This window comes from Labeo rohita, chromosome 8, assembly GCF_022985175.1.
Source record: "Labeo rohita strain BAU-BD-2019 chromosome 8, IGBB_LRoh.1.0, whole genome shotgun sequence".
In the NCBI taxonomy this organism is placed as follows: domain Eukaryota; kingdom Metazoa; phylum Chordata; class Actinopteri; order Cypriniformes; family Cyprinidae; genus Labeo; species Labeo rohita.
The window spans coordinates 14,858,796-14,877,212 of record NC_066876.1 but is presented as its reverse complement, the minus strand read 5'-3'; the positions used below and the strand labels follow the sequence as shown (position 1 = coordinate 14,877,212).

General features: G+C 36.3%; 1 protein-coding gene across 1 annotated transcript in view; it reads left to right on the top strand.

The window, feature by feature from the left end:
• Positions 1-18,417, top strand: part of hmcn2 (hemicentin 2) — a 94,950-nt gene that overhangs the window by 6,843 nt on the left and 69,690 nt on the right. Inside the window, 7 exon segments of the mRNA XM_051117996.1 lie at positions 330-452; positions 12,122-12,293; positions 12,389-12,495; positions 12,613-12,733; positions 14,571-14,834; positions 15,100-15,244; positions 18,077-18,198. Coding sequence (XP_050973953.1) covers positions 330-452; positions 12,122-12,293; positions 12,389-12,495; positions 12,613-12,733; positions 14,571-14,834; positions 15,100-15,244; positions 18,077-18,198 — 1,054 coding nt within the window.

Below are 18,417 nucleotides of genomic sequence, written 5' to 3'. Positions count from 1 at the left end.
ATAATCGACAAATAATCCACATGACTCCAGTCCATCAATTACCTTGTGAAATGAAAAGTGCATGTTTCTAAGAAACAAATCCATAATTTAGACAAGTTTAACTTTTAACTTTTTGGATGTAAGAGGACAACAGTGGAATGGGCTTTTTCACTGGAGGTAAAAAAGCTAACGTTGTGAAATTGTAAGCCATAATGCTAAAAATATCTCACAGCCCCTTTTTTAAAAATCCATCTGCTCTTCATGTAATATACCCTAGTGTTGACATTTAACCCCAACACCCAACCCCCTAACCAAACACTCACGCTCATAAACGTCCCGTTTGAATCCAGGTTGTGTTTGTGTTGACGGGGGACTGTGGGGATCGGTCCCAGCCGGGATACAGAGCATATGAGGAGATTGCTGCCACCAGCTCCGGTCAAATTTTTCACCTGGACAAACAGCAAGTCAATGAGGTGAGATGCATGAACTCATATGACTTTCATATGTATGTAAATTGCAGACTCAGAAACTCAGATGCTGGAAATGCTGTTAGAAGTAATATGTAGGGGTGTGATGTGTAAGTCATTATTTTTGTCTTTATTGTGCAATAAATAAATAAATTAATTAATAAATTTGAAAACAATATACACTACTAGTCAAAAGTTTTTGAACAGTAAGATTTTTAAACATTTTTAAAGAAGTCTCTTCTGCTCACCAAGCCTGTATTTATTTGATCCAAAGTATTGCAAAAGCAGTAACATTTTGAAATATTTTTACTATTTAAAATAACTGTTTTTATTTTAAAAAATATTTTAAAATATAATTTATTCCTGTAATTTCATAGCTGAATTTTTTGCATCATTACTCCACTCACATGATCCTTCAGAAATCATTCTAATATTGTGATTTGCTGTTTTAAAAGGCATTTATTGTTATTATAATTATTTTGAAAAATTATAATAACAATTATAATTATAACAATTATAAAAAGTTATTATAATTAATAGATTTTTTTGAAAATAAATTTAAATTAAAAAATAAAATAAAATAAAAATTATACTGACTTTAAGCTTTTGAATGGTATAGTATACAATGTTACAAAAGCTTTTTTATTTTTAGATAAATGCTGATCTTTGGATCTTTCTATTCATCAAAGAATCCTGATTTAAATCTGTTTTAAATATTGATAATAATGATGATAATACATAATAAATAATAATAATAATAATAATAATAATAAAATAAATGTTTCTGGAACAGCAAATCAGCACATTAGAATGATTTCTGAAGGATCATGTGACACTAAAGACTGGAGTAATGATGCTGAAAAATAAGCTTCGATCACAGAAATAATTTAAATTTTTAAATTTATTAAAATAGAAAACAGTTATTTTAAACACTAAAAATATTTCACAATATTATTGATTTTGCTGTATTTTGGATCAAAACACAAAAAAAATATGAAAGATCTTATTGTTCAAAAACAAATCAACAGCTATTCCCTTAAACTTTTAAAATCTTTTTAATGAAAAACAAACAAACTTTTTTCAGAACACAAGAATTGGTGGTTTTGCTTGCAAGATGTTTTTTAGGTACACAAAAATGACACAAAAATAACTCAATAGTCTAGTAATACAGAGTTCATTTATGTGACCTGATTTCACTCATCAGCTGAAGCCGTCACTTGACTGACCGAATGTAGACATGTGACATTAATTGTACAGCTGTATTGTGAATGTGAAATCCACTTGTTTCAACAATCTGAAGGGGCATGTGTTTCAGTCTCATGGTATGGAGACTAAAACGAAACATGTTCAGTCATAGTCAGACATGAAAGAAAGCAGACCTTCCTCTTTGTGAGACGGTGGTATCATGCATGTCGACACAGGACATGGCAGAGCCGAAAGTCTTCCAGCAACAACTATGGAAACAGTAATCCGTAAGACAACAAGCCAAAACAGCTTGGAAAGTAAAGAAAAGCACGTTTGCGATTGTGTATTTGTAATTGGATATGTGTGTTGTTGATTTATGGTCCTGTGGGGGTGGGCAGCTGATGGTAGTTGTGTTTGAGAGCTTTACCACCTGTACCTGAGGATGGCTGGTCAACCTCAAGCTGTTAACACTCTCCAACTCCCCTGCTGCTCTGTGAGAATTGTCTCAAGGTCAGGGTCACACAGTTGCTCCTAGAGCTCTGACTGTATATACTCTCATCTCCTCAACAAGTCTTTCTTATAGAGTCTGTGAGAAATTGGAGGTTTTGGGGCAATTTAGCTACTTTTTTAGACAGCAATTTCTGCGCTCTGCTGAAATATTTCTGGAGGCTCATATGCAACTGTTACAGAAGGTTCAAAGGCTCACTGATGCTTCAGAAGGAAAAACGATGCATTAAGAACCAGGGGTGAAAACTTTTGAACGGAATGAAGATGTGTACATTAGAGCTGTAATCGGGCCTTAAAAGTTAGGCCTGACAGTGCCCGAGCCCGACAGAGTTCGACCCGAGCCAGACAAGTATATTTTGATTGACAGCTTTTTAAAAGCCCGAACCCATTTACAGCCCAACATTATTCAAATGTGCGCAAGCACACAGCTCTTTTGCCTTTTGTCAAGAATGAGTCATTTACACATGTTTTAACATAATTTATTAATGACTAACGTAGGCTATAGACCACTTGGAAGTTAGAACAAATAAATATAATAAGTCCTCTGTAACATCATAACATCTTAGCACTCTAAATAGGCCAACACTCCAATAAAAAAGACTCTTTCTTAACAAATTAAATTAAGATAAGTTCTAAATTAAGATGGGTTTTTGGCAATAACGAAATTAAGATAGTTTCAGCGCGGTCCTGCGCTCACTGATTTTGCGTCCAGCAGCACTGAACACCCTTTTACTGCTGCTGCAACTGGCCGGGATGCATAGTACTGATCTGGCTAATTTTGCCAAAACGTAACCACCAGAGGCAAGCCTCCGTTTCACCTCCTCAGCATCCATTTTCGCATCTTTCTAGCGCTAATCGAAACGCATCACGTGACCGCTAATTTACCGGGAAAGCCGGAGCGCAAGCCGGAGCGCAAGCCCGAACCTTGCCCGAGCCTGTGTAAAATGATATAAATTAAGCCCGAGCCCGACTGAACCCGTCGGGTCCCGTCGGGTTTCATCGGGTTCGGGCAAAGATCTTCAGCTCTAGTGTACATTTTTCTTAGTTTGCCTAAGTATCATATTTTTTTTTCATTTAGTACTGCCCTTCAGAAGCTACAGAAGATACTTAAATGTTCCCTAGAAGACAAAATAAGTTCTTCAAAATCTTCAAATTCCAAAAGTTTTCAACCCTCAGCTCTTAATGTGTCATTTTTCCATCTGGAGCATCAGTGGGCATTTGAACCTTCTGTAATAGTTGCATATGAGTCTCAAAATCCATATTTGAAAGGGTTCAAATACACAAAAATGCTGAAAACCAACGAAGTTTTAGAACCTAAAGGACTTTTCTGAAGAACATCAGGCAGTTTAACCGTTCAGGACAAACAAGGGATTCATGAACAACTATTACAAAAAAAAACACAGCTATGGATCGTTCAGGTAACAACACAGTGCTAAGAATCAAGTGCATGTAAACTTTTGAACGGGGCATTTTTATAAATTCATTTTCTCTTGTGGACTATATGTAAACATCTTTTATGTGAAATATCTTATTCAGGTCAGCACTAAAAAAAAATAACATGCATTTTGTATAATCCCTCTTATTTTGGTAAAATAATTAACATTTTGCAGATTCTGCAAGGTGTATGTAAACTTTTGACTTCCAACTGTATGTTCCTAAATTCTCCAACATTTTACATCGAAGTATAAAAATACACTCCCATGTCAGGTGTATTTTTCGCTTTTGATTAGTCTATGGGTGGGATTTTGAAAAATGAATAAAGGCAAATCCGTAAATCCGTAAATCCGCAGAAACCTCATGATTGTTCTTCACATCTAACCGCAACGGCTTTCTGATAGGAGTTAAATAAGTGAGAGCCAAATCAAATACACACAGCGCTTTGTCATTTTTTTGGGAGGGGAAGGGGGCACAGAGAGGGAGCAGGGCTTATTTTACTTAGTAATCCCGGATATGATCTATCATGCCTGCTCTATCCAGCACAGCTGCCTGTCCAGGGTCCAGGTTGGACGTCTCCAACAGACAGCTCTTTGTGGAGCTGAAGGAGGAGGCACTACTTAAACAAAGGCTGGGGCTCAGCTTAATCACTGGACTGATTTGCAGATAAAGCTTTATGAAAGTGTGTCGGCGCTTTAAAGGGTCTAATGGTTTGGCTGAAACCTCAGGCCGGCCAAACTCAAGGTGAAGGTCGGAGATATTTCGGTAGTGCTGGGCAGGAGACTTGAGTAGTGATGTAAAGTCTTGTTTTTCCATTAATCCATAATGAAAACAGTGATAGTTTCTGACAGTAAATTACAAAATGTAGATAAATATCAATTGAAATCATGCTTTGCTCTTAGAATTTCTAAGTAAAATCTTTTTAACTCGCAGAAATTGTTCAGAAATTAGATACATACACAAAAATACATTTCTTGATAAAAGGAAAATGTCATGTAAATATATAAAGAGGATGGAGGGATAGGATATGTATTAATATTGGTACCTTTATAACAGTTTATCGTACAAAATGTCCATCCAATCCACCTTATTCTTCAGCGCAGAAGTATGCCTAATGGCAAGACTTCCGGTTCATTAGCCGCTATAGAGAAGAATAACAATGTCCAGTAAACTGTAAAACTGTTTTCACTACAAACCAGTGTGTTCATAATTAAGATAATACATTAAAATAATATGGTAAGACACACCAGTTCAATATTAAGCAGAAAAACAAGCTGTTTTGTACAGCTAAAAATAGCTGGACGTGGATGAGACCGGAAACCAGACCCATAAAATTTACAAATTGCTGCGCCCGCTCTTACCGGGAAAGTAAGGTGGTTAACACTTTCACAGCCAAAGTGATTCAGCATCATTTAAACCAGCACATGGACGTTGCCCACAGGTGTTTTCCGTCAAATATAACTAATAGCAAGAGTGTCTGAGTAAGTGTAACTAGATCCAGTCTAGTCTGGATTTCCTGCTCTGTTTTTGTCGTAGGCCAAGACCAAGGTCTTGTTTGTAATATGGAGAACATTTACGGGTAACCTTTGAGAGAGGAAGACAAATGTATTAACCTTTTGCTTTGGGGTCACAGGAAAAGACAAGCAGGTGTTAGACATTCTCCACTGAATAGATGCAATTAATCTGGTTAGAGACTTAAAGGGATAGTTCACCCAAAAATGAAATTTCTGTCATTAACTACTCACCCTCATGTCGTTCCAAAGACCGAACGTGTCAGGTATGTTGCTGTCTATACAGGGTCAGAAATCTCTCGGATTTCATCAAAAAATATCTTAATTTGTGTTCTGAAGATGAACGAAGGTCTTATGGGTTTGGAACAACATGTGGGTGAGTAATTAATGACATAAATTTCATTTTGGGGTGAACTATGGGGTGACGATGAGAGGCGCGCTTGGCATTTTAACAGCGGCGGTGATGAGGCTTCATTCACATCAGGTGTGCCTCACCACACACCGCCAGACCTGGCTGTTTCAGCGCCCCTCCTCTCTCGCACACCCACTCCCGTCGGGAGCCTGGTGAAGGGCGGCGATTACGGACGGGGTGACGATGATAGTTAGGGGGGGAGGCAGCCGACTCGTCACATATCCTTTTAATTCTTTTGGTCTCTGCATCACCGCATTTGGCAGATGCTTTTATCCAAAGCGAGTTACAGTGTATCCAAGTTTCTGTTTTTGCCTGTATGTTATTTACTTTTAGATGAACTGAACATTTACTCACCTTCATTTAAACCTGTAAGACTTTCTTCTGTAGTGCATAAAAGAAGAAAAGTTGAAGAATAAACTGGCTGCTCTTATTCATATAATGAAAGTGAGTGGGGACTCAGGCTGTTAAGCCCCAAAATAATAATGAAAAAAAACCCTTAAATTTCAAATCTGTTTCTCACACAAAACAATAAAATGAATTCAGAAGATCTGGAATTAATTACGACAGCATTTTAGTGCCACATTAAAACTGAGATTACGAGATTAAAGTTGTAATATTTCAAGAATAAAGTCGAAATGTTTAACGAATAAAGTCAAAATATTTTGAGAATAAAATCAAAATTACGATAATTAATTCGTAACAATTTGCGAGATTACAGTTATAATATTTTGAGATTCTAACCTATTGCTACCGGGAGATATTCCAAATTCTCAGCTTTCAAAATCTTTCAGTTTTATAGTGAAATACAACCAATATCTCTCTTACAAAAATGTGTTTTTCATGCTCTTTATTGTGGCGTGACAGATCACTGTATTCGCCTCAGTTTAAGCACCATGTGAATCAGTCTTTCCGATTACAATGAGATATTCGTTGCTATAAACTTGAAATAAAGAGGAAAAACATGTTTATAATTTGTGTTGCGTGATGAAACTGACAGAAATTGAAAGCTGAGCTGTGTTATATTAAAAGCAACGAAGCACAAATTTATTGCAATTACTGGGTGGCATGCTACAAATAATGAATGGAAGATGTTAAATATTATTTTCAATCGTTTACTGTATTTTATCGTGGATAAAACGATAAATGTTGTTTTTAATTAAATACACGTGAGGAATCACAGATTGGACGCCGCAGACATTTTTGTGAAGTAGGTGGTGGAATTTTCACAAAGAAACAGTTTAATTTAATTAAATGAATGTATACTTGTAATCGAAAGGATGATTGATTTACATGTATACAGCGATCTGTCCTGCCAAATTAGCATGAAAATGAAAAACACATTATTGCAAGACACATTGTTTGTATTTGGCTATAAAACATACAGATTTTGAAAGCTGTCTTTGTTTTATATTAAAAGTACCAAAAGCACAAAGCTTATTGCTATTATTGGGTGGCTGGTGCACTTCAAATAGGCCTAATTTCACAAACATGTGAAATATTATTTCCAAGCATACTGTCTCTTCAAGTATAACATATGGTATGATTTCTGCTAATAATCCCACATATATTTAAATAAATGCTGGCGGCCTCGGAACTTCTCCCAATCCGGACCATTTGCATATGCAGGCCATACTCTCGAAATATTATAATTTTAATTGCTACGATTTAATTCTCATAATTTCGACTTTATTCTCGAAACATTTCAGCTTTATTCTTGTAATTTTGACTTTATTCTCAAAAAATGTAGACTTTATTCTCGAAACATTTCAACTTTATTCTCACAATTTTGACTTTATTCTGGAAACAATACTACTTCATTCTTGAAACATTTAGACTTTTTTCTCGTAATTTCGACTTTATTCTCTAAACTTTTTGACTTTATTCTCGTAATTTCGACTTTATTCTTGAAACATTTCGCCTTTATTCTCGAAACATTTCAACTTTTTTTCTCGTAATGTCAGCTTTATTCTCAAAACTTTTTGACTGTATTCTTGAAATTTCAACTTTATTCTTGAAACATTTGGACTTTTTTCTCATAATATTGATTTTATTCTTGAAACATTTTGACTTTTTTTTCTCATAATTTTGACTTTATTCTAGTAATTTTGACTTTATTCTTGTAATTTTGACTTTATTCTCAAAACATTTCTACTTTATTCTCGAAACATTTAGACTTTTTTCTCATAATTTCGACTTTATTCTCAAAACTTTTTGATTTCATTCTCGTAATTTTGACTTTATTCTTGAAACATTTGGACTTTTTTCTTGTAATTTTGACTTTATTCTCAAAACATTTCTACTTCATTCTCAAAACATTTAGACTTTTTTTCTCGTAATTTCAACTTTATTCTCGAAACTTTTTTACTTTATTCTCATAATTTGGACTTTATTCTTGAAATTTCAATTTTAACTTTTTTCTCGTAATTTCGACTTTATTCTCAAAATTTCGACTTTTTTCTCGAAACATTTTGACTTTTTTCTCATAATTTTGACTTTATTCTTGTAATTTTGACTTTATTCTCGAAACATTTAGACTTTATTCTCATAATTTTGATTTTATTCTCAAAACATTTCAACTTTATTCTCAAAATTTTGACTTTATACTCAAAACATTTTAACTTTATTCTCTAAAATTTGACTTTATTCCCAAACCATTTTGAACTTATTTTCATAATTCATACTTTATTCTCAAAATATTACAACTTTAATCTTGTAATTTTAGATTTTTTCTATTTTTTAACGTGGCACTAAAACTACTCCAACTACTTTATTATACTTTTAGGTGCTTTTTTTGTGCTTGACAGCTCAAGTCTCCATTCACTTTCATTATGTAAGAGCTGTTTCTTTCATTTCTCCTCCTGTGTTCCACGGAAGAAGTCATTCAGGTTTGGAATGATGTGAGGGTTAGTAATTGAGGACATTTGGGTCATCTGTTATTTACTTTCAGATGAACCGTCCCTTTAAACCATAAGTTATCCAAACAGTGTGGGTGCTAAGTTGGAATTCGGCTCATCCTCAGCTGACCTCCACATCCTTTCCACATCTCTGCTTCCCGACCAACACTCCTCCACAACTAATCTTTGAAACATGACAGTTTGACTTCCAGAGGAAGCCAGTCTGTTGCCTCCCATTAAGGTTTGTCACGCTGGATGTGGTTTCAGGATCCCTTCGGCTTTGATGATCTGTTTTAGGGGGGCACCTTTCAAACCTTTTCTAGACAGGCCGTAGTTGATATTATTTCCCTTCGCTGTGGTCTTTTTGTCGATTTTCTATCACTAGGCTAATCCTCCCGGCTCCCATGAGACGTCCACTGAAACAGACACTGGTTTGAGCAGATGTAGGTCATTGGTGAGCTTTTTGCTGCTCTGTGGGGGATAGCTGCACATGTGGCACTCATTACAGCTGTTTCCAGTTGTAAACTCCGAGAGGAACCAGCTGCCGTCTGCAGCCAGGGAGAATGAGAGAGCGAAAGAGTGAAAGAAATAGCGGAGAATCTGAGTAATGAAATTATCAAAGGCTACGCTCACTCCAATTTTCTCTCTCATTCGTAAATGTATAAAGATGTGTTAAATAAGCGTCATTCTCGAGGGCTTACTGAAGCGTTGTTTTCATTCAGTGTTATGGACACAGAGAAGTCATTATGTCTGTGCGCAATATAAAAAGGTCAGAACAAATACACACAGCTGCCTCTAAATGGCTGAAATCTAAAAATACAAACTCTGAGAAAACTGTTTCCTTTAGTTGTTGGTCTTACGCTCTCTTTGTGCTAATAAGCTGCTGTAAAAACACAGTTTCCTTCATTATCTATCAAATTATCCATGATAATGATCTTTAATTGATGTCCACAAAGTAAAAACTCATGATGAATCGTCCATTTGAGTTCTTTCAAGTCATTGTGGTGCATTCAGACAGTTGGTGAGCTGAGATAATAAACCTAATTTCACATTACCGACTAGAGGAGTATCATCACCTCCTGGTGCACATCTGTTATTTTGAACATGTGCATCTTGCAGTATTCAGAATGAATGAAGTTAATGGATAGTTAACTTAGAAATGAATGTTCTCTCCTCATTTATTCACCTCATGTCATTCCAAACCTGTATGATTTTTGGAACAAAAAAGTAAAAGATGAATGATCAGAAATGTGTCTGGTCACAGTTGTTAACACCTCACTGGATGAGAAGATTATTAGTGAATAATGACTTAATTTAAGACAGTTCCTCACATCATATGACTTCAGAAGTATATGGACCATTGTGATACTTTTATGTTGCTTTTTGTTCATTTTGTGATCTATGAAAGCAATTCGGTCAGGTTTGAAAGACCATGAGGGTGAGGAAATAATGGCTGAACTTTCATTTTTGGGTGAACTATCCTTTAAGACAGGCCATGTCTATTGGATGCTGCTTGTCTAATCTGGAATGGTTTCAAAATGACTAATGCATTACATGTACTTTTTTCCATGTAGATATATATCTACTATGATTGTCTAGGGTGAACAGCAGTCCTTTACTGTTTGTGCCGCTCTTTGGGAAATTAATAGCTTGACAGTCCAGGAATAGTTTGCATTCTCTCTCTGACAGATGATCTGATCTCATTTCCTCACTGTTTAATAAGGATCCGCTTGTGACATACCTCTCTGAGACAGTGAACGGTCTGCACGAACAGATGATGTCACTGGGATCCTACCTTGCCTGCATTTCTAGTCTTTGAATGGATTCATTTTGGAGTTTATTTGAGCTTCACCAGACATGTTCTCTCGAGTCTTATGGTCATAGACTCTGTCATGTGGTAAAACTTAAAAGGTTAGCTTGCCAGAAATTAAAATAGTCATTTAACACCCCCCCCTCCCATGTCATTCTGAAACTGTATGACCTTCTTTCTTCTGCAGAACACAAAATGAAATACTTAGGAGACTGTTTAAAGGTTTAGTTCACTCAAATGAAAATTCTGTCTTTATTTACTCACCCTCATGTCGTTCCAAACCTGTAAGACCTTTGTTCATCTTCAGAACACAAATTAAGATATTTTTGATGAAATTCAAGAGCTTTCTGACCCTCCATAGATAGCGACTCAACTGACATGTTATAGGCCCAGAAAGATAGTAAGGATATCAGTAAGGACTGACACAGAAGAAAAGAAATTGCTGAACAAAGTTGTTATTTTTGTTTTCTTTGCACACAAAAAGTATTCTTGTAGCTTCATAACATTACGGTTGAATCACATTGACTATTTTAACTTTTTTTTGAAGGACTATGTCCTTACTACCTTTTTGGGTCTTGAACGTGGTAGTTGCATTGCTGTCTACACTCTTAAAAATAAAGGTGCTTCACGATGTCATAGAAGAGCCTTTTTTGGCTAAATGTTGTTCCATAAAGAACCTTTAACATCTGAAAAATCTTTCTGTTTCACAAAAGATTCTTTGTGGTGAAAGAAGGTTCTTCAGATTATAAAAAGGTAAGAAGAGATGGTTCTTTAAAGAACCTTTGACTGAATGGTTTTTTGTGGAACCAAAAATGGTTCTTTTATGGCATTGCTGTGAAGAACCTTTTAAGCACTTTTATTTTTAAGAGTCTATGAAGGGTCAGAAAGCTCTCGGATTTCAGAAAAATATCTTAATTTGTGTTGTGTATTTTGTGGATTTTTGGGTGAACTATCCATTTAAAGGAGAAGTTCAATTCCAGAGCAAAATATTTACAGATACTCATCCTCTTGTCATGCAAGATGTTCATGTCTTCCTTTCTTTAGTCGTAAAGAAATTCTTGAGGAAAACATTTTAGGATTTTTCTCCATATAGACTTCTATGGTGCCCTCGAGTATGAACTTCCAAAATGCAGTTTAAATGCAGCTTCAAATGCAGCTTCTACACGATCCCAGCTGAGGATGATGGGTCTTATCTAGCGAAACGATCAGTTATTTTCTAAATGTGATGTGCATGCGTATTCTGTGTAATCCGGGTCAAGACAGTTAGGGTATGTCGAAAAACTCCCATCTTATTTTCTCCTCCAACTTCAAAATCATCCTACATTGCTATTTCACCTTTTTTTGTAAAGAACGTTTGACTTTCTTTGCACTTTCACTTTATAAAAACTCGGTTGTTACTTCTGCAGCGATGTAGAACGATTTTAAAGTTGGAGGAGAAAATGAGATGGAAGTTTTTCGACATACCCTAACTGTCTTGACCCGGATTACACAGAGTACGCATACTTAATGCATAGCTAGACAAGATGAGCATTTGAAGTTAAAAAGTATAGAAATTTGAGAAAATAACCAATCATTTCACTAGATAAGACCCTTCTTCCTTGGCTGGGATCGTGTAGAGCCCTTTGAAGCTCCATTTAAACTGCCTTTTTAAGATCAAACTCTGATGCACCATTGAAGTCCACTATATGGAGAAAAATCCTGAAATGTTTTCCTCAAAAAACATAATTTCTTTACGACTGAAGAAAGGAAGACATGAACATTTTGGATGACAAGAGGGTGAGTAAACTATCTGTAATTTTTTGTTCTGGAAGTGAACTTCTCATTTAAGCTGGTCTTTTTTTACAGTGGAAGTGAATGGTGAACACAGCTGTCCTTTGTGCCCTTTTCACGAATAACGTTTATTATATTCTTGTTTGCTCTAGGTTCTTAAATGGGTTGAGGAAACTGTCCAGGCTATGAAGGTCCACCTTCTCTCGTCCGACCATGAAACTGCCCAGGAGTCTCAGTGGGAGGTGCCCTTTGACCCCAGTCTAAAAGAAGTCACGGTATCATTGAGTGGTCCAGCACCACAAATTGAGCTCAGGGACCCTCTTGGTAGGAATATGCTTTTATATTTAGATGTCTAACTACCTTCCTTTAATGGACCGCAATTAATAAACCTTTTAAAATTGTTGTCTAAATAATTACAGGCCGCATAGTAGGAGAGAGGCAGGGTCTGACAGAACTACTCAACATCCCAAACTCAGCACGGGTGGTCAACCTGAAGAACCCTCGACCAGGACCATGGACATTAAAGGTACCACATAAAAGCTTTGAACAACGATGTCAGATCATAACAGTTATTTACAAATATACACTACAGATCCTGATGCAAAATGTCAGTGATTGAAACCTGTTTTTTTCTCTCATCTAGGTGGGCTGCAGTGGAAGACACACACTTAGAGTAACAGGTGTGAGCAACCTGGACTTCCGGGCGGGTTTTTCTAGTATACCTGTCACAGAGTTTAGCAGGACCAGAGAGAGACCTATTAAAGGTATTACTACATCATCATGTAAACATATTTTAAAACATATTTTAATTGCTAAATAATTAGCAATTATTTAAAGGTTTTTACTCAGTGCCAGAAATTAATACTAAATTGTGCTCTTGTTTGCACATGACTTAAAGGGTTAGTTCGATTCCAAAATAAAAATTTCCTGATAATTTACTCACCCCATGTCATCCAAGATGTTCATGTCTCTCTTTCTTCAGTTGAAAAAAATTATGTTTTTTGAGGAAAACATTCCAGCATTTTTCTCCATATAGTGGACTTCAATGGGGATCAACAGGTTGAAGGTCCAAATTGCTGTTTCAATGCAGCTTCAAAATGCTCTACATGACCCCAGCCGAGAAATAAGGGTCTTATCTAGTGAAACGACTGGTCATTTTTTTTTTCTTTGACAGGAAAGTGGAGATGAGACAGGAAGTAAGTTTGGGGGGTTGGGGGGGGGGTTGTGGGGATGGGTAGGGAAAGGTCCACGAGACAGGATTCGAACTCGGGACACCCTGAAGGCACAACTGCTCCATATGTCGGCGCACTGCCAACGAGGCTATTAGCGCAGACATGATTGTTCATTTAAAAAAAAAAAAATTTAAATGAATTAGGGATGCACTGTATACTGGTACTTGGAAAAATACCAGTACCGATAGGGTACTATCATTTTGATCAATTCGGTATTTTATACGCTGCTGTTCCGAAGTTCACCTGTAGCCAGCAGTGCTTCCCAAATTGCTGCAAAACGGGTAAACGTGACAACAGAACAATGCGATGGATCATCAAACAGATGAAACTCCATCAACGCGCTCAAAACTAGTAAATAAAGACAACCTTAGAAGTAAAATATGGCATTACTTTGCATACAAAACAGATGTTAAGGGTGAACGAGCTGACCTTACAGATATGAGCACATTATATAGCAAACCCCTCAGCATGATTTGTTTGATGTTTGAAATATTGCATGAATTACATTTGACTGAAATGCTTGTACATGCAAAGAAATTCAAGTGCCCTTTACAAAAACCAGTAAACCTATGTTGTCAAATGATTTTGAAGTAGGAGGAGAAAATGATGTAGGAGTTTTTCGCCCTACTCTACCTTTTTGAACCACAGTACACAGACACACATGTGCATCACAGAACTAGTGCAAGATGAGCATTTGTTGTTAAAAAGTATATACACTGCCCTTCAAAAGTTTGGAAATGCCCTAGAAAAGTGGGGTTTTTGACAATATTGGCATGAATCCTATTTAATCTGTGATAATTTTGCACTGATAAGGGACAACACAAACTATGAAAACGTATTTTATTACATAAATAGTTTATACATAGAAAAAACATAAATTTTCGATTCATCAAAATATCCACCATTAGCAGCTATTACAGCTCTGCATAATCTGGGCCTAAATTCATTGTTTTCTAAACTTAATTGGCAATCAATTGTTAAAGCTATTAAGGTGTGCTGACCCAAAAATCTTTTAAAAACCTGGATCAAGTTATAACCAGTAAGCAGGCATCACAGCTGGCAAAGGGGCATGTCTGACTTTGACATGTATATATTGCCATTATTATTAACAAAAATGAACTATTAACAAAATGAAGCTCATTTCGCTAGATAAGACTCTTATTCCTCAGCTGGGATCTTGTAGAGCCCTTTAAAGCTGCATTGAAACTGCAGTTTGGACCTTTAACCCGTTGGCCACCATTGAAGTCCACAATATGCAGAAAAATCCTGGAAAATATCAGGAAATGTTTATTCTGAACTAATTGTTTAAGTGAACTAATCCTTTAACTGCATTAGGAATTATAGATCTAACATATCCAGTTTCCACCAGGCGTTCCAGCCCATGTGATGCTGAAGTGTTCAGGTCTGAAGCCTCCAGGTCTGGTGACCAATATGGAGCTAGTATCTCTAGGTGGCCGTTCGTTGCGTACAGTTCCTGTGCCTTTGCCTGACGATGGAGGCTCAGGAGGTATTTGGAGGATCCCAGAGTTTCGAACACCATCTCAAAGCTTCTTCCTCAAAGTGTCTGGAAATGATGGAGATGGCTATAACTTTCATAGACTCTCGAGTGTGTCATATACCAACATCATCCCAGGTGAGTTTTATTTTGCTTTTTGTTTTAGCTAAATTTTGTTGTTTAGTTTTAATAGTTGCATTCAAAATCCACCCAAACTCAGTTTAAACTTTCAACAGTTTGAACACTGTATAAATACTTTTTATTTTTGTTTTGTTTTCAGTTTGAATGGGTGTTATGCTCTTAGATGTGCTGACAGAATGTTTTGTTGACATTGTTTATATTGTGTTTGGGTAACCCAGCTGTGAGAAACCAGTTTAACCTTTGGCCTCCTCTCACCCTGCAGAGCCTCCACGGGTGAGCATGCCCACTGTGGTAAGAGGCTTCTACATGCAGCCCGCTACGATTGACTGCTCTGTGGAGAGTGACCTGCCCTACAAACTGAGATTCACCAGAGGCGGAAGCACAATAGGAGACGAAAGAAACTATGAGTGAGGCTCTCCTCAAATCTTACCTTTTTATGCTGTCCTCTTTCTCCTCTCTGTCTGTTTTTGTTTCTTTTGCACCACACGCCACAAATCATAATCATAATTTGAAAGTAATAGGCTATTTTCTGTCCTGACCATGGGCGTAAATTTCATTTAACAGTAGGGGGGGACAATAAATATAAAATTTCTCATGAGCAATTTTTGAAGGGGACACAAATAATACAGTCAAATTGTACTTAAAAACAAGGAATTAAAAAAAGGTTTAAAATTGTATTTAAAATTAATTAAGACACTTAGAACAGAATAGATATTGATTATACAAAAAAATACAGTGGGGTCAGTTCGGACGTAGCACAGTGCTCATTTAGTAAATGCACAGCTAAACAATATGCTAATTGTGGCCGTTAATGTTAAGTTAACATTATGCCAAGTCGTCACAAATAAAACAATGCATGGGAAACGGCTTTGTCGTGTTAGTTGCAGTGCACTATGCAACAAGCTATTGTAAACAAGCTAACGTTAACTAGATAAGTAATAATTTAATCGCTAATATAGCAGATTCATGGAAAATTACAGCGGTAATCAGCATTTTTGCCGCAACTAATTTATGAATGAGTCTGCATCAACTACATTAAAGAGAATCGCTTTATTTAAAGTGAATAAAATACCCTACTTACTGGAGTTCAACATTAATTGAGCCGCAGCCACACACCTGACTTGAACTGGGAAAGCAGGCAGTGGGCCAAACCACTGTGAGGAAGGGGAGGGGGAACTCAACTGTTTCTAAATGCATTTTTTGTGGGGTTTTTTTCTACTTACACAATTATTTTAGGTATACATACATATATTTTTCACAATAGAGAGTGCGATTTTTTTTTTTAATAATTTTTTTGGGGGGGGACAACCCTCGGATGGGGGGGGGGACATGTCCCCTCCGTCCCCCCCGGGATTTATGCCCATGGTCCTGACCCCCTTATCAGAACACTGTGAATAGGCGTGGTGGATTGTAGACTCAAAAGTAAAGCCCACTGCTATATTTGGCTAATAGTTGTGTATGTTTGACAGCCTACATCCCTCATAGATGGACACTGCTGTGATTTAGATCAGAAACGCATAAATAGTACATATCAAACAATCTGTAAAAACAGATTAAGCAATAGTGTCCACGTAATAAAAACAGTTACACTTGTGTGGTGCGGCATTACTGTCAAATCTAATATATTCAGTACAGCATTGTACTGGTGTTATGACGCCATTTTTTATTCTGTCACTTTAGTGTCCTGAATACGGTTGTGACTTCAGCTGTTCATTCGAACCCGGTGTCATGAAAATGCGTATGTATAAAACGCCAAATAAAAACAAAAACTCCTTAATCCTACGCATGGCGTAGCATATACTCGTCAAAGTCAATTTTTGCGTATCAGTACCACGCGTTTTTTGTTTTTATTTGGCGTACTGTTTATTTTCTTCTTATTTTTTATTTTCTTTCTTGCTTATAGTATAATTATTTATTGCTGTTATTTGTACTTTCTTTTTCTCTCTTTTCTTGTTATTTTTTTCTTCATTTGTTGTTATTATTTCCTTTCTTTGTTGTTATTATTATTTTTAAAGTTATGTACTATGTATTTTTATTAAAGAAAACATTTGAATAAAATATTAAAAGATTAATAGCAGAAGTTACTGTTAATATTTATCGATAGTTTAACTAAAGAATTCATCAATTAATAAGAAAATAATAAATTGATTGAAAAATAATCAATAGATTGCTTGACTAATCGAAAAAATAATCGATAGATTAGTCGACAGTAAAAATAATCGTTAGCTGCAGCTCTAAAACAAAGAGTTTTTCCACAACTTGGCACTGCACAGCATCTTCTTGTCTTCAGAGCCATCTTTATCATTTGGTTTCTGTGTAGACCCTGTTCGGCTCTCGTTATTTACTCAACCTGTGCGAATCGGTGGGCGGGGCTTAACAGCAGCAATGTAGAAGCAGGTGTTGATCTTCTTCTGCGGAGGCGGGGTTTAGCCAGATCGGCTTCAGTATAAGCTGTTTTTAGACTTAACAAGGAGTTCTGAAACTTCTAAGATGTTTTTTTATAGTACAATAACCTCTTATGTGTCAAAAGATCAAGGGATTTTTGATTTCTCAGTTCATTTTGTACCCCATTGTACCCCATTCTCATTCTATATGCATATTTCTCTTCCTTTTTCTTTCTCGCATATCGCCTTCTTCTCTATCTCTGAACCCAAACATGTACAAACACTTTTGCAGGCATTCTCTCTGTTGATATGGCCCTAAGTAAACGTAATGGAGCAGATGTTAAAGTGAACATCTGCTGGACAATTTCTTGCTCCGTTTGATACAGCTTGCTGACACGGGGCATTCGTGTACAGTCGAAATTTAAACCAAACCCAAGAAGGTTTTGTTAGCTTTCACTGACATATCAATCTTGGAATGAATATGAACAGCAGGGGTTGTGTGCAATGCACGAAAAGAAAGTCATCATGAAAACTGAAAGAACACTCTGCTTTGAATTACTTTTTGAACATGAAATAATGTTGACTGATAGTGAAAGGTATTCTGTGTAGGCTAGTTGTTAGTGACATCAGACTATCTTTTTCTTTTACTTTCTTTCACCTGCTGCCATCTGTGTTTGCTTGAATAAGTTTGTATCATTTGTAATCTGTAACGCTATATTTTCAGTCTAATTCTTTCCATTCTTGACCTCACTCTTGTGCGCAAGTGAATTTCTGTGCTGGTTAAATGCATGTTTGTGATCAAAGGCTGCACTTTTGGACTCATTACTTAAACCTGCACATTTTTTGTAATTGAAGGTCTCCAGTTAAAGCATCATGGGAAATTCCCCACGCCTCAGGCAGTGATGAAGGAGCATATGAGTGTGTGGCCCAGAGCACTGCAGGGATGGGACGAGCTCTCACGCAACTCACCGTCAGAGGTACTGTATGGACGCACACACGTTACGTACTTTTTTGAAGTTTTTTGAACAGAGTACAGCAAAAACAGTAAAATCTTGAAATATTTTTACTATTTAAAATAGCAGTTTTCTATTGTAATACATTTTAAAATGTAATTTATTAATGTGATACTAAATTTTCAGCATTATCATTAAAGTCTTCAGTGTTACATGATCCTTTAAAAATCAGCTGTTCAAGAG